General features: G+C 42.8%; 1 protein-coding gene across 2 annotated transcripts in view; it reads right to left on the bottom strand.

Moving 5' to 3' along the window:
- Window positions 1-15,565, bottom strand: part of LOC107566422 (neuronal-specific septin-3-like) — a 94,198-nt gene that overhangs the window by 57,365 nt on the left and 21,268 nt on the right. The window contains exon 1 of one of the 2 annotated variants that reach the window (XM_016251881.1): window positions 11,915-12,283. The exons of the other annotated variant lie outside the window; for it this stretch is intronic. Coding sequence (XP_016107367.1) covers window positions 11,915-11,936 — 22 coding nt within the window. The 5' untranslated portion in view covers window positions 11,937-12,283. Of the gene's footprint in view, window positions 1-11,914; window positions 12,284-15,565 lie in introns of those variants that run through there. 2 annotated transcript variants of the gene reach the window in all.

Here is a 15,565-nt window from a genome sequence, read left to right as displayed (position 1 = left end):
ATTTGAAGAAAATGTATAATAATAATACAAATTTTGCCACCATAAAAGATCAGAGAACCTTCTGAAACCAAAGGGGTTATGTGCACATTTTTACCCATAAAGTATGCAATGATGCACTTTTGGAAAATGTACTAGTTGCATAGTATGCCGGAAAATTTGTGAAGTTATAATGTGATTGACAGAGATCATAGAAAATGCTAAACATAACTGTTTGCAAACAAATTATTAAATTATATATGACAGTATTAGTAAAAAAAAAAAAAAAAAAAAAGATATATTGAGATTATGTCACCAATATTAACATGACTTGCTTATTATATTATTTTTGTTGTTGGCCCTAGAGGCCTGTTCACAGCAAGGTAAGTATTTGGTGTGATATACATTTTAATTTGAATCAACAGAGTATTTTGTTAAGTAACAGAGAATATCAAATATCTGAGGAAGAGTCCAGAACCGGCTTCTTTTTTTTTTTTTATCTCTGCACTCTTGTACAGGTGCATCTCAATAAATTAGAATGTCATGGAAAAGTTCATTTATTGGCTCCTTGTGAAGGGTGTCAATGATTGTCTTCTGGACAACTGTCTGATCAGCAGTCTTCCCCATGATTGTGTAGCTTAGTGAACCAAACTGAGAGACCATTTTGAAGGCTCAGGAAACCTTTGCAGGTGTTTTGAGTTGATTAGCTGATTGGCATGTCACCATATTCTAATTTGTTGAGATAGTGAATTGGTGGGTTTTTGTTAAATGTGAGCCAAAATCATCACAATTAAAAGAACCAAAGACTTAAACTACTTCAGTCTGTGTGCATTGAATTTATTTAATACACGAGTTTCACAATTTTAGTTGAATTACTGAAATAAATGAACTTTTCCACGACATTCTCTTTTATTGAGATGCACCTGTATTTGGTGGTTCTTTCTTCCTTAGTGGGATTTTCACACTAGAAATCATTAAATAGATATCTCTGGGTCATTCACAACAGAATCCTGGGTTATCTTGCTTCATGTTTCACACTGCTCATAATTTATCCATGCATATTAATTAGGTTTCATATAGGTTTCATAATCCTGGGTAAAAAGCAGAACAAATCCTGCTTCTGAATTACAGGTAAGAAAGTTATTTCCCTTAACCAGGAAATTAACGTTCTTAGAATTGACAAGACAGTTGACCCTGAGAGGTCAGCTAAATATCTACAGCGGATCTAAAATATGAATAGTTAATTATAACTAGTTATGGTTAATTATTCATATTTCCTGTCATGAGCTGATTCGTTACAGGTGTGAAACGGTTAAAAACTGGGTTTAGAATGATGATAACTCGGGGTGAAGAGCAGTGTGAAAAGCCCTCATGACAAGCTGGTGACAGAATAACCATTTATTTTGTCCCACATTTGAGTTGGTGTAACAGGCCTTAAATTATAACTTAAGTGATGCCTAAGCGGACAGCTCATTTGGTGTTGAAATTTACTCATTACCATTTACATCCGTCTATTGACTAGTCAGTAAGGTTAATAACTAAGCTAAGCTAGCTAAAAAGCTTCCATTTGTTGTCTTCAAGGAATAACGTTTAATTGACAGCACAGTGCAACTTTGAGAATACAGAGCATAGTCTGGTTTAATAGGCTGTCTTTGGGGACCAAGATACAAATTGAACTGTATAAAAGGGTTTCTTCATGGGGGGGGTCACAAGTAGTTTTGTGTCAAAAATCTAATTGTTCCATTTTTATGGGGTCTGACATAAAAACACCCAATATATTGTACAGTAGTTACAATATGGTATTATAACTATTGTGCATGAACACCCATAAAAAACTACCTTGTACATTTAAAGTGAATATTTGCACAGTGATTTGTCTGTAAGGACAGGGTAGTGCTGAGAGAATTCTGTGCTACTCTTTCTCTGAATCTTTCTGCCAAATCTGCGGCTATCCAAAGCCCTTAAAGACCAGTATTTCTAAATGGTAAGACTGAGTTTTCTGTTATAAAATATGAGTAATAATTACTGACAGTGTTTTGGCTTATGTGTGTGTGTGTGTGTGTGTCTCTGTGTACACGTGTGAGGTCATGAGTCATTCAGGATATCCCATACGTCTCATTAATGGAACAAGACCAGCACTTGAACATCCAGTTTGGAGGTCACTGAATGCAGAATGTTAACTTTAAAGGCTGTAGAAATTACACAACCATGTCATTAAACTGCTGGATGAGTGGTTTTTTAGTTATATATGTAGTATATGCTGTCTGTGAACACACAGTATATGTGTATCATTGTAACTAGGCCATTGACAGAAAAAAGTTAGTTGTTAGAGGATTCGACAATATACTTTAACCATATTTTAAAGCAGGGGTACTCAACAGGCGGCCTGTCTGCATTAATTTTGTGGCTGCGTCATGCTGAAGATTAATGTATTTTTATTACAATTTGCCCTCAAAATATTAGGCAGTCAGATTTTTTTAATTAAATGTATACGATCGCAGTAATAAAAGCTGCTCGATCTCTGCAAGCGCTGTAACAAACTTGCAATTAAAAAGTGACACACGGCACGCCCCAAACAACTTAAAAGAGAAGTGTTGTCTAACAAAAGAGGACATTTAAAAACATGATTTTACTTGTTTGTGCCTTTCAGGGGCAAGAGGCTGAACTCACTGAGGTCAGCCTCTTGCCCCTGCCTTAGGGCTGCCTTAGACAGGTGCATATCTGCCTTAGACAGGTGCATATCCATTTAAGCAGATAGCATCCGAGCCTGCAAGGCCGGAACCTCCAAGCTATAGAACCTGGTGAAAGTGGACGGCGAGGCCCAGCCGGCCGCCACACAAATGTCTGCTATGGACACACCGCTAGACCATGCCCAGGACAAGGCCACGCCCCGAGTGGAATGGGCTCTGACTCCTATGAGGCTCTGAAGACCCAGGGAGGAGTATGCTAGCGTGATAGCGTCAACTAACCATCGAGAAATCCTCTGCTTTGTGACCGGGGACCCTATGGTGCGGCCTCCAAAGCATGCGAAAAATTGTTTCCGACCGCCTGAACGGGTGAATTCTCAGCACCCTAACCGGGCAGAGAAAGTTACACTCCTGGTCCTCCTTAGGAGGACGCGCAGAGAGAGTAATAACCTGGGCTCTAAACGGGGTGTAGAGCACCTTAGGAACGTACCCCTGTCTTGGTTTTAGGATGACTTTGGAGTCGTTAGGCCCAAACTCAAGACAGGCAGGACTTACAGAGAGAGCCTGCAAGTCACCTACTCGTTTAACCGATGCTAAAGCCAGTAGCAGAGCGGTTTTTATCGACAGGGTTTTAAAGTCCTCAGACTGTAGTGGTGCAAAGGGGGAGCCCTTGAGGGCTCTCAGGACCGTGGGCAGGTCCCACGCAGGAACCGTGGGGGTCCGGGGCAGCTTGGGCCTCCTGGGTCCTCTCAGGAAACGAACAACTAAGTTGTTCCAGCCCACAGACTGTCCAGCTATAGGAGCATGGAAAGCTGCTATAGCTGCCACATAGACCTTTAGTGTGGCAGGGGAGCGGCCCTTGTCCAACAGCTCTTGTAGGTAGGACAATATCACTGATATGTCACATGAAACTGGGTCTTCACCGCGGGTTGTGCACCAGGCGGAAAAGACCGACCGCTTAAGGGCATAGAGGCGTCTCGTAGACAGGGCTTTAGCCTGTGAGATAGTATTCCCAGGGAGATCTACTAATTCCCATCGAGAGCCCAGAGGTGCAGAGCCCACAGCTTGGGCTGGGGGTGCCAAATCGTCCTGTTCGTGTGAGAGAGGAGGTCCTGCCTCAGGGGAATAGACCACGGGGCTGCTGTTGGCAGCTGAGACAGCTCTGAAACCCAAAGCTGGTTCTTCCAGAGCAGGGCCACCAGAAGGACCCTGTGTCTGTGCTCCCTGACTCGTCTGATTACCTGAGGGATCAGAACGATAGGAATAAAAGCATACAGGACGAGGTTGGGCCAATCGTGGGCCAACGCGTCCTTGCTCTTCGAAAAATAAGTTGGGCAATGAGAGTTGTCTTTTGAGACATAGAGGTCGACCTCTACCCTGCCAAAGATCTCCCAGATTCTCTGAACTGTTTTGGGGTGGAGCATCCAATCGTCTGAGGGGACGTTGCTCCGAGATAGCATGTCTGCTCCTCGGTTCAATATGCCAGGCACATGTGCTGCCCTCAATGAACGCAAGTTGAGATGTGCCCACTCCAAGAGGCGTTTTACCATCTCGAAAAGACGTTTCGAGCTGAGCACACCCTGGTGATTTATATAGGACACCACTGTCATGCTGTCTGAGTGGACTAGCACGTGGTGTCCCTTCAGGTCCATCATCTCGAGGCAGTTGATGTATAGCCGGTAGGGCTGGGTTTTGACACAAATTTCATGATTCGATTCGATTCTCATTCACACGCTTGCGATTTAATTTGATTACCAATTCAATATCGATTATTTTGGATATATATCAGGTACAGTACATGCCAAATTTTCTCAAGGAAAAAAAATCTCTCAATTAATGCTGTAAAATATACACGAGAGACAGTTGGTACTACATTACTATAATATTGAAGGTTAAAATTAATTAAGTTTTTACAGTAATAAAGTTACAGTTACATAATAATATTTCTACTTCAATTAGGTTTTTGAAATATAAACATTTAAATGGTGGCTGTCATAAAAATTTGATGGATTTATTCAAACATAAATTAAACATCGAAGAACAGTAAAAAATATAATGAAGATGTTATATGTTGCATATATTTAGCAAAATGCCCCTCTCTACAGTTTATTTTTCTATATGACTAATGAGTTTATGGTCACCGAATGTGTTTTTTTTTTCTGGGGTAAATGTGACGTTATGTGACATTTTTTAAAAGCCATTATATTGACGTCTTTGCGCAGCTGAAACACTGATTGAGCAATTACTTGAGACAGGACACGGATTGTAAAGTTGTACTCTTTCTTTTAACTTACCTTTGGATGTTTAGTCATGTTTATTTTGTGCTGAAACTGGTATTAATGTGGAGGAGATGATCAGTTCACGTGCGCCTCGCGTTATTGAACTGAGGCGCTATAGCGATCTGTCACTCCACATTAAACAGTGCCAAAACGACATTTATTGTTTAAATACTGCAATACAATGGACAGAATTTGAAATCTGAGACTTTGTTTCATATTAACAGTACCAAAGCACAATGCTTATTGGATTTATTGGATGGGAAGTACCCTTCAATGTTCCGTCCATTAATGCCGAGTTCACACTGCACGATTTTAGCCCGATTTTTCACTCCCCGACAGGTTTGGCAAAATCGCAGACAAATGCCTGAAATCGGAGGCAAATCGGTTCGTTCACGCGAGTGAAATATTTGGCATGCTAAATATCTGGAGCTGTCGGCGATTCACAATCCTGCTGTGTGATGACCTACAGCCAATGAAAGAGCACGATACAGGGCATCGGGAAGTTCGGGGAGGAGTTATATGAAATGTAGTTTGCGGACCAGTGTTGCCAAATCCGCGATTGCCGCCAGTTGTTTTTCATGTCAGCAGGTTGAAGCGACCCCAATAATGTGATATTTAGGCCCTGGAATGTGAACTGTACCAGGAGAACCCCGCCAAAAAAAAAAGTGTATTTTACCCCAACGAACTCAAATTTTACTGGGGGATCCCCTCGAAAGCAATTGGGCTATTTTCAGGCTAGTTTTGAGTAGTAATTGGGCACGTTTTGTAGCGAAAACCTGGCAACCTTGAGCCAGACAGAGTTATCAGTGATTCTCCCTATTGTAAAGTCATGCAGTGTGTAACCTCCTGTCGTCGTTTCATCGTGCAGTGTGAACACAGCAACAACTGAATGCTACCCCAGATAGTCGTTCAGTGTGAAACCAACAGTGATGCGACGTCTTTGAAAATCGTGCAATGTGAACTCGGCATAACTGAAAACAGGCTAGATTAATCGATTCTTGGGATTTAAGAATCGATATCGTTCCGGAAAAATTTGAGCCCTAATAGCCGGTCTTCTGAATCCGACCAGGAGCCAAAGGTCGGTCTGCCTTCACACAGAGCTCCCCAACCCATGTTGGATGCATCTGTCGAGACAACCTTCCTTCTGTGAATCAAACCCATAGTCACGCCCTGCTTGAACCACTGTGGGTTTTTCACAGGTTACACAGGTCTGGCTAATCCTGACATGAATGCGTCCGTGATGCCACACATGGGGTGGGATTTGAGGTTTCAGCCAGTACTGAAGGGGTCTCATGCAGAGCAGACCCAGCTGTAGTACCGACGATGCAGAGGCCATGAGGCCCAGCATCTTTTGAAACAACTTGAGAGGGCGAGAGGCAATTTTGAAAGATGCCGCGAGTTGTTGTATGGCCAGTGCACATTCTGGCGCGACTACCGCCCTCATGTGGACTGAGTTGAAAACTGCTCCCAAGAATGAAGTTTGTTGGCTGGGAGACAGAGAGCTCTTGGCAAAATTGACCCTCAGTTCCAGGTGCTCTAAGTGGCTGAGAAGGAGGGACCTGTGGGATATTAGCTCGGCTTCTGACTGGGCTAAGATGAGCCAGTCATCGACAATTCAGAATGCGGACTCCTGTCTGCATCTATGGAATGATATTCCGGACAATTTTCAAATAGAATAGCAAATTGTATTTTCAATTGCGTTTTCAATATGTGGACGCATAAATTGTGACTTTGCAAATCCCGCATTACCATTTGCATTTTCGCTTTCGCGAACGCACAGTGACAGCCAAATTTCAAATGAAAAAGCAAAGTCCATTTGCAACTGTATTTCCCATGTCTTAGGAGTTACGAGCCTGTCATATTTAAATAGCAATATTAATTACCACGTCTGCTTTTTCACTCTCGCTGCGTCGCGCATGTAACCTGCCAAAACTCAAATGGAATCGCAATTCCTTTTGCATTTGAATTTCCGACGTCTACATGGAAAGCTGCCAATCAATGTGAGGGGGCGGGGCTATACTAGGGGGCGTGTTTGTGTTGGGAGGTGGCGTCACTCACAGACGACCGTGCCGAATGCTCTGATCAGTGGAGGTAATCGGTAAAGGCTCCGCTAAAGGCAGCTACCAATCAGTTTCGTACCTGTGTGAACGAAACCTGTGTGTCGCTGTGGCATGTTCTGTGACAGCTGCACCTAGATCTGACTGCTGAAGTGTCTTCTGGGGAAGGTATAGTAAGAGTAGCAGCATTTTCTGTTTTGTCACATGCATCTATCGGACCGTAAACAGACTGAGAGATCTTGAGGCAGGTGCACATAGGCTATTAGATAGGAATAAGATATAGGTTGCAAATAGGTAAATACATGTAGATTTGCTCTGTTTGTTTGCTTAAGTGCATCAAGTGGAGTGCAAACGGTAAAAGGTCTTGAGGCAGGTGTGACACACTCTCTATTACGGATTAAAAGTGTAAGTGAGAGTAAACAGGGAGAGATGCAGAGACAGGTGAAAAGCGTTTGGTTTATAGTGAAGATTGACCTATCGTGCGTACCGTTGTGGCTCCCGCTGTTAGCAGGGGATAATCGCTACATTTGGGGTAAAAAAGACATAATTATGTATTGTGCCAAGAAGGTTGCACTGTCTGTTCATTCACACAGGTACGAAACTGATTAGTAGCTGCCTTTAGCGGAGCCTTTACCGATTACCTCCACTGATCAGAGCATTCGGCACGGTCGTCTGTGAGTGACGTCACCTCCCAATACAAACACGCCCCCTAGTATAGCCCCGCCCCCTCACATTGATTGGCAGCTTTCCATGTAGACGTCGGAAATTCAAATGCAAAAGGAATTGCGATTCCATTTGAGTTTTGGCAGGTTACATACGCGACGCAGCGAGAGTGAAAAAGCAGACGTGGTAATTAGTATCGCTATTTAAATATGACAGGCTCGTAACTCCTAAGACATGGGAAATACAGCTGCAAATGGACTTTGCTTTTTCATTTGAAATTTGGCTGTCACTGTGCGTTCGCGAAAGCGAAAATGCAAACGGTAATGCAGGATTTGCAATTGCATTTGGATTATGTCACAATTTATGCGTCCACATATTGAAAACGCAATTGAAAATACAATTTGCTATTCTATTTGAAAATTGTCCGGAATATCGTTCCATATGCATCAGAGGGGAGAGAGCCATGTCCATGCACTTCGTAAAAGACGGAGCTAGGGACAGTCTAAAGGGCAGGACCGTGTACTGATATGGCACTCCCTCGAAGGCGAATCTCAGGAATCGTCTGTGATGGGGGGCTACCTGGATGTGAAAATAAGCATCTTTCAGATCCAGAGAAAATAACCAGTCTCCTGGGCGTATTTGCAAGAGGATCTGCTTCATGGTAGTCATTCTGAACGGTCGTTTCATGAGGGCACGGTTCAGGTGTCTGAGATCGAGGATGGGCCAGAGGCCGCCATCCTTTCTGGGGACGAGGAAGTAACAGCTGTAGAAGCCTGACTCACTCTGAGCTGGCGGAACCGTCTCTATGGCTCCTTTTGCCAGTAAATTCTTCACCTCGGATCGCAAGACGTGAGCGTGGAGAACACACCGCGGAGCCGTGGGAGTCTTCGAGTGAACTGGAGTGAGTAACCTCGTTTTAGAATCCCCAGAACCCAGGGGATGGCCTGCCAGGCCTCGGCCCGTGTGGTGAGGGGTTTGACACTCGTGATAACTGGAAGAAGACATTTGCTCTCTTTTTGAAAATGTTTGGTTTTTATTTTTCTCACTATAACAGCGGCTGTTTGTGAGGGCACTTTTGGAACAGGCCCCGTATTCACAACAGTTCTTATAACAAACATACTGCTACTGGCACCCGGAACCGAACAGGGTGCTTGAGGGCACATCAGAGGGCGTTTTAGGGGTGGTCCGGCTCTGGCGAGACTTTTTGCCCCTCCTCTTCCTGCCCAGCAGATCAGGACGACGCTTGAGGCACAGGATCCAACGTCAGCCTGGGCCGGGGTCCTTGGCGCTTTGGAAATGGGTAGCGTCTGGCCAAGTGGGAGCACTGTCGGGGCTCAGGCTTCTGAGTAGGTTTCGCTGGCTACCGTGCTGGTGCAGGTCTGGGGCGGCTGGTGGCTGTTGCAGAGCTGGAGTGCTTAGTCAGGAAGTGCCGCATTGCCTGGGACGACATCTGTGCCGCTGAAAAAAACGCTCTGCAAATCCCTCGACGGCGGGTCCAAACAGCCCCATAGGGGAGACCGGAGAGTTGAGGAAGGGGACCTTGTCAGCCTCTTTAATTTCAGTGAGGTTTAGCCATAAGTGGCGTTCCAATACCACTAGGCTGGCAATTGACCTCCCGATGGCCTGTGCTGTAGCCTTCGTAGCTCGCAAAGCCAGGTCTGTTGCACTGCGCAGTCCCTTGAAGGCTGCGGTGTCGAGTCCGGACTCGTCCATGCCTTGGAGGAGTTTGGCCTGAAAGACCTGGAGCACGGCCATGAAGTGCAGAGCTGAGGCTGCCTGCCCGGCGGAGGAGTACTCTCGTCCAGCGAGGGCAGACGTCGTTCTGCAGGGCTTGGAGGGGTGAGCGACCTTCGCTTTCCATCCAATGACAGTGGGTGGGCAGAGGTACGCAGCCACTGACTCATCAAGAGGAGGTCGTTTTTCATAACTTCATTCCTTAGCGCCATCCACTGAGGAGAGCACAGCAGACGAGGATGTGCGAAGGCGAGCCAAGTAGGGAGCGATGCAGTACGAGTGAAGTATCGAAAGGGAACGTTGATTAATTCAGGAATGAAACAAGTGAAGTCTTTATGAGCAAGTCATGAAGTTATTAGTTATGAATCATTTGTTTAACTTTTTTTATTAATTTGTTGAATATTGTGTTATATAAATACACTGCAGCATTTTTTTCTAGAAACTCTAGTAAATTACATGTTATTTTGTTTAGTTGTCTGTTTTTTTCCAGAATCATGGTGGGAGAATAGTGATATCTATTTTAAAAATAAAATATTCATACAATATAGTTAAAATAAATATGAAAAATAATACTTTTCTAAAGAAATTTGTGAACTATGTTTGCTCAAGAATGTTTTTAGTTTTAGCATTTTGAGTTTGTTCAATACTCTGTTTCGATATGAATGCATTTTTTTCATCAATATAGCAAAACAAACTTTTAATCCAATATATATATATATTCATGCTCAGTGTTATTTTAAATACAACAAGAACAAGAAAGACTTAGATAAGTAAAAAACTGTATTTCTAAATCAGTAAATCTGCAAATATTGTCTTAAATAAAGTCTGATGATGCAAGTTGTAATTTGTGGCCCTTCGCATTTTATGTAGTTTAAATGCAGCCCGCTTGGCCTCTGAACTTGAGTACCCCTGTTATAAAGACTATACAAGTATTAATGAAATTACATATAAAGACATAATTAAGTCCTATTTAATTGGTTTAAAAAATACACTAAAGTTCAGATAATTGCATTTAATATAATTTTTAACTCTCAAAATAGCCCTCTCTGATTCCACAATAGAATCCAGAGTGTTATCTAGACTACAAGTAGCCTACCACATGATCAGTGTTTCTCTCTGTGTGCTTGTTATCTTAACTATGCTAACGTGTTGACATGTAACATAATCTTGAGTCTGAGCTCTGAGAGGAGACACAAGGGCCAAAAAGTTCTAGGATTCTCTGCCATATCACTTTCAAAACAATCCTGTGTGTTAATTACCATGGCAACATGTGCAAACCAATGGATACGCAGAACCAGGAAGTAGCTCTGCCCACAACTTCCTCGATGAAGCTTAATTTACAGTTCGGAAATCTGTTCCCAGCCCTGATAACAGACACACACACTTCAACACAACACAATCAGCTTTACACAAATACAAAAAGCTTTCAACACAAAGACGAATTCCCGAATTATACTTTCACAGACTCCATCTCATCCTTTTAAGTTATATTTGAATCTACAGTATGTATAATATTCTGATGCAGAAAAGCTCTAATGCCCTTCTGTGGTCACCTGTTAAACTGCTTCAATCCCGTTCATGATGTGACATGTAAAACACATGATGATATTCTGATCAACAATACGAAGACGGAGAGATATGGTGTGCTAAACTAATGGATGAATAAATTAAACACAATATATTATATCAGGGTGTCTGTAGAGCATGTGGCATTGCCAACCAGAACAGCTGATGTTACAGAAGCTCCAAAGATTTGAGGCATGCCACACAGCAAACCCCTCCCTGCACAGCTGTTCTGCGGTGTGATATAGACACAGTCCTTATGGGAGATTCTGCTGAGTAAGGTAAACCTTATCACTGTCACGCACACACATATACTCCATTAATTTAGTGACATTCACAGGGAGTTGTCTACACGCAACAAGTATATTTCTTGTTTCCCTTCAAAGGGAACACTGACCTCAATAAGTTCACCTGTAAAATGTGTTTATAAACTACATATAATTGAAAAGAGAAAAAATACTTGAAATGCAGATTGAGAGAATTTGAAATGAGTTACAAAGCAGAAACTAAAAAGAAGTTACACTTCCTTATTGATAAAATCACACCCTTGGTCATGTGTCTTCCTAAAAAATGAAAAGCACAAACCACATAGACAAAACAATTAATGATTTTTGCACTTTGCATCTTGGAAAACTGATTTCCTTTTTGTAAGAAAAAACAGTTAAGAATAAGTAGACACAAGTGACAGACTATAGTTTATTCAGACCAACTACTGTACTGTAACGACTTCAACAAACTGCTTTGATCCAAACTCCACAGAAAACCAAACACAGAAACTGAGAGTACTGAGTGTCACACCTAACTGTGCCTGACCTGACCAACCTGCAAAAAGCAGGAATTACATGGTACTTTCCCTAAAGAAAAAATTATGTAATGAACCAATTTAAAATCCATTTATGAGGGTTCTCATTCTCAGCTGTCTTTTAAACTGAAAGAGAGAGAAAGATTTACTTACCAGCGATTCGGTCTCGCTCCATAGCTGGATTATGGCTCCTAACAGCCACATGTGGTTTCTACCGTTTCTCCTCCTCTCCCTTTATTTGCAGACTTCCCCTTTTGCTTTTTCCGAGAGTTTAGTCGGTCTCCCCCTCTCTCTCCTGCTCTCTCTGTTCTCTCACTTTGTTCTTCTTGTTTTTCCCTTTCTTTCTTTCTTTCTTTCTTTCTTTCTTTTTCTTCCTCGATTTTGATTTTAAATTGTTTAGAGTGTTTCATTGGCAAGTGTATCCAATGGAACTTCGGTGACATGTGCTGATCATATGCCTTTATTCGATCTTCTTTCGTTTTTCTTTTGACCTCTTTTGACACTGAAGCTCTGTTGTGTCTCCAAGATGTAGATAAGCCATGTGACTATCTGTAAACAGCCCCATGCCCTCACTTTGAATTAAAATGAGAGAAAACTTAAATCACTGTGTATGATACAGCTGAATTTGAATTGCAATATTTCCTAAGTCCAGTAGATAGTGCTATACATTACAAGAATGAAAGTTACAATGTAAAATGAACTGTGTCCATATAGATTCTAGATAGCATGTATGAAATTATACTCACCCTCAGGTCATCCAATTTTTTAGGTGAACTATTTCTTTAAAGCAGTGGCAGTCAGCACATAGTCTTCATGTCATTAGTCAAAAGAAAATCATGATGACATATGACCTCAGACATAAACTTTACACATCTAAGGTCAAAGGTAGCATAGGACTTTGATTAGTCTACGTGAAAGACATCGGGATACATGACCTCCTCTCCATTTCCAAGAATAAAAAATGCCTTGGAGCACTCTACCACACTGATTATTATTCCTTCTGGGTCACTGCAGAAAAAATAAGCCTATAATAATCAGGTTCTAGAAATAATTAGCTTTTTCAAAAAATACTGTATTTCTTTTGCTCAAACATGTTGTTTATGTAAATCATCTTACAGAGTATAAGACATGCCGCCAGTCTAAATATCAGTTATTCACTACTATTGAAGCCACAATTAAAAATCATTGTTTTAAATAATACATAACATAAAAAATAAGGTTTCAAAGTTGATTTAAACCAATCGAATTGAAAAGCATTCAAAAGAGCTTGTCAGTAAAACATTGTAATGTCACTGGAACCTCAAACTGTCAGTGAAACCTTACAACTTCACCCCGCCTCTATTCAGATTGACATGCCGCGCACAGTCTGGAAGACAGATCTCCGTTTGTTAGTGATGCAAGAGAAAATAACTGTTTGAATAAGTACATTGTTTTCTTTACTCAAACACTTTGACTGTAAAGGCTAATGTTTTTTTGTGTGTTTGAAGAGCGGAGAAGAGTCTAAGCATTTGCCGTTTAGTTGTAGCCAATATACTTTTGCACGTTTTAAATATCCTGTGCATATAGCTCTTCATCTGTCACATCCTTGGACTTTTGTGTCGATTAGTTCATTCTGTTCACCTGTCCTTTTTAATCGTCTCATTTGCTCATTTGTTTGCCTGTATTTAAAAGCCTTCAGTTTCTGTCTACTCGTGGTCCGGTATTGTGAATGTTGCTCCTACGTGTGTCTCCTGCCTGTCTCCTGTGATTTACCTTTCTGTGGATTTATTAAAGACTTTATGAGTTTATCTTCATCTTCGTGTGTATTTTTAGACAACGTTACGTAACAGAATACCAGACCTATACAGTTTTTTTGCTGCATTTTAGTTTCCTTCCCTCCCCACTTCCCTGTCACCATGGACAATCCTGCCGTTGCCCTGATATACCTGGAGCAGAGGGACCGCTCCCTGGAGTCTCACACCTGGGATTTTTTGGAGTTGGCGTGCCAAACACACTATCCAGACCGCTCGCTTTGCGTGTTTTACATCTCAAGCCTCAGCGAGCGGTCTAAGGCACGCCTCCCCGGGAGCAATCCTCGGTACAACTTTGCCGCATGTGTTGAGTGGGTGCTGGAGAATAATGGTCTTTATTTCTCTGTCTGCCCCGTTAAAGAGGATATCTCCAGCCCCACTCCAGAACCAGTGACCAGCCAGCCGTCATCCCGCTGCACGGAGCAATCGCCTGAGCCCACCGCAGATGGAGAGCCTAAGCCTGCCGCGACACGTGAGCCAGCGCGCATACCCAGACTGACTGAGCCGATCATCGCCCCGGAGCCCGAGCTTGACGACGTGACTGTCCAGGTGTGTGAGCTGGCATTGCCGCGTTTAGCTGTGGGAGTCCTTGTGTAGATCGAGGGCTTGGAGGGAAGCCCCGCCCACACTCCCGCCACTAAGGGTGAGCTGAAGTTGGCCTCTGGACAATATTATGAGGAATTAATGGACTGTTTTAATGAAGAGGACTTCATAAGACTGGTTTGGGGAGGTAATACCCAGTGTTCCTGAGTCTCCTATGTCTCCGCTGCTTCCGTCCAGCCCTGAATCTCCTGTGTCTCCCCTGGTTCTGCCAAGCTCCTGTTCTCCTGTGTTCCCTCCCAGCCTCCCTCTCCCGCCTCTTATACCAGTCAGTTCCTCAGCCCTATCTCCGCTGGTGCCTCAGCTCACCCTCAGTCAGCGCCATCTGGGAGCTCATCTCAGGACTTCCAGTCTCCAGCTCCGCCTAGGCGTAAGGATCCCCTGTCTTCGCCTTCAGTCTCCGAGTCCTGGACACCACCTCGGTCCTTCGACCCATCGGCTCCGCCGTGTTTTTAGAGCATGTTACGTAACATCATCGATTATATCGTGAGATTTTGGCCAAGTGTTATTAAACAAGAAAAACTAAGCGCCCATATAGCTACAATAAACATTTAACATGTAAGTTTATGAAAGCAGTTCATAAAGTTAATAAAGTTACAGTAGTAACCAAGACATTCCCTATCTCTCAGTAACTCAACTTTGTATCAATGAAGTGACATTAGGGAACCCTTTACTAAATGCCACAGCCAGCTGAACCATGTTACGAAGTTTGGTAGTGCAGATGCAGGCAAGCTGCTGCATGCCTAATAACAAGTGCACTCAGGCCACATTGTACCCTTCCCAATGCCCCAATTAAGTTGCCATAGCCCAGTATATTGTGAGGGGAGGGTAAGGATCATACTTACAATGGGAATAGATCACTTCAGCCGATTCTTGACCTTTTTCACTTAACAATAAAAACTTACAGCTGTGCAGACCCAAAGTTTGCGTCATACATCATTACCAGTAGAGAAATGTGGAGCACTTAACCCAAAATGAAGGGTTTACCTGAAAGGGGGCATATCACAGGTTATGCCCGTCTTCTTGCAGTAGTGAACTGCAGTAGTGAAATAGTGAATTCCTCTGCTGAATTAAGCTACTGATGAGTGCTGAAGAGTAAGAGAGTATCTAGGGTTACGGGACACTAGAAAATTCACCTGGATAATAAGAGCACAGTTATCACCTCAGAGAGGGGAAAGGCACAGTATGCAAGGTATACACCCAGCCAGTTGCCCAAAGTTTTACCTGTTCATGCCTACAAACACTCAGGACAAAACTAGCTCAACCCAGAGATTATAGAATCTCACAAAAGTGTTGGGTGTAGCCCACTCCGCCACTCTTCACATGTCTGTTAGAGAGGCGCTGTTCGCTAGTGAACAGAAGAAAACAACACCCCTAGTATACAGTACACTTTCAAGATGGAGGGGTATAACTG

The sequence above is a fragment of the Sinocyclocheilus grahami genome, unplaced genomic scaffold (genome assembly GCF_001515645.1).
Source record: "Sinocyclocheilus grahami isolate Dianchi unplaced genomic scaffold, SAMN03320097.WGS_v1.1 scaffold1074.1, whole genome shotgun sequence".
NCBI classification, from domain to species: domain Eukaryota; kingdom Metazoa; phylum Chordata; class Actinopteri; order Cypriniformes; family Cyprinidae; genus Sinocyclocheilus; species Sinocyclocheilus grahami.
Note: the sequence above shows the minus strand (reverse complement) of the source record. Positions and strands in the feature narration are given on the sequence as shown.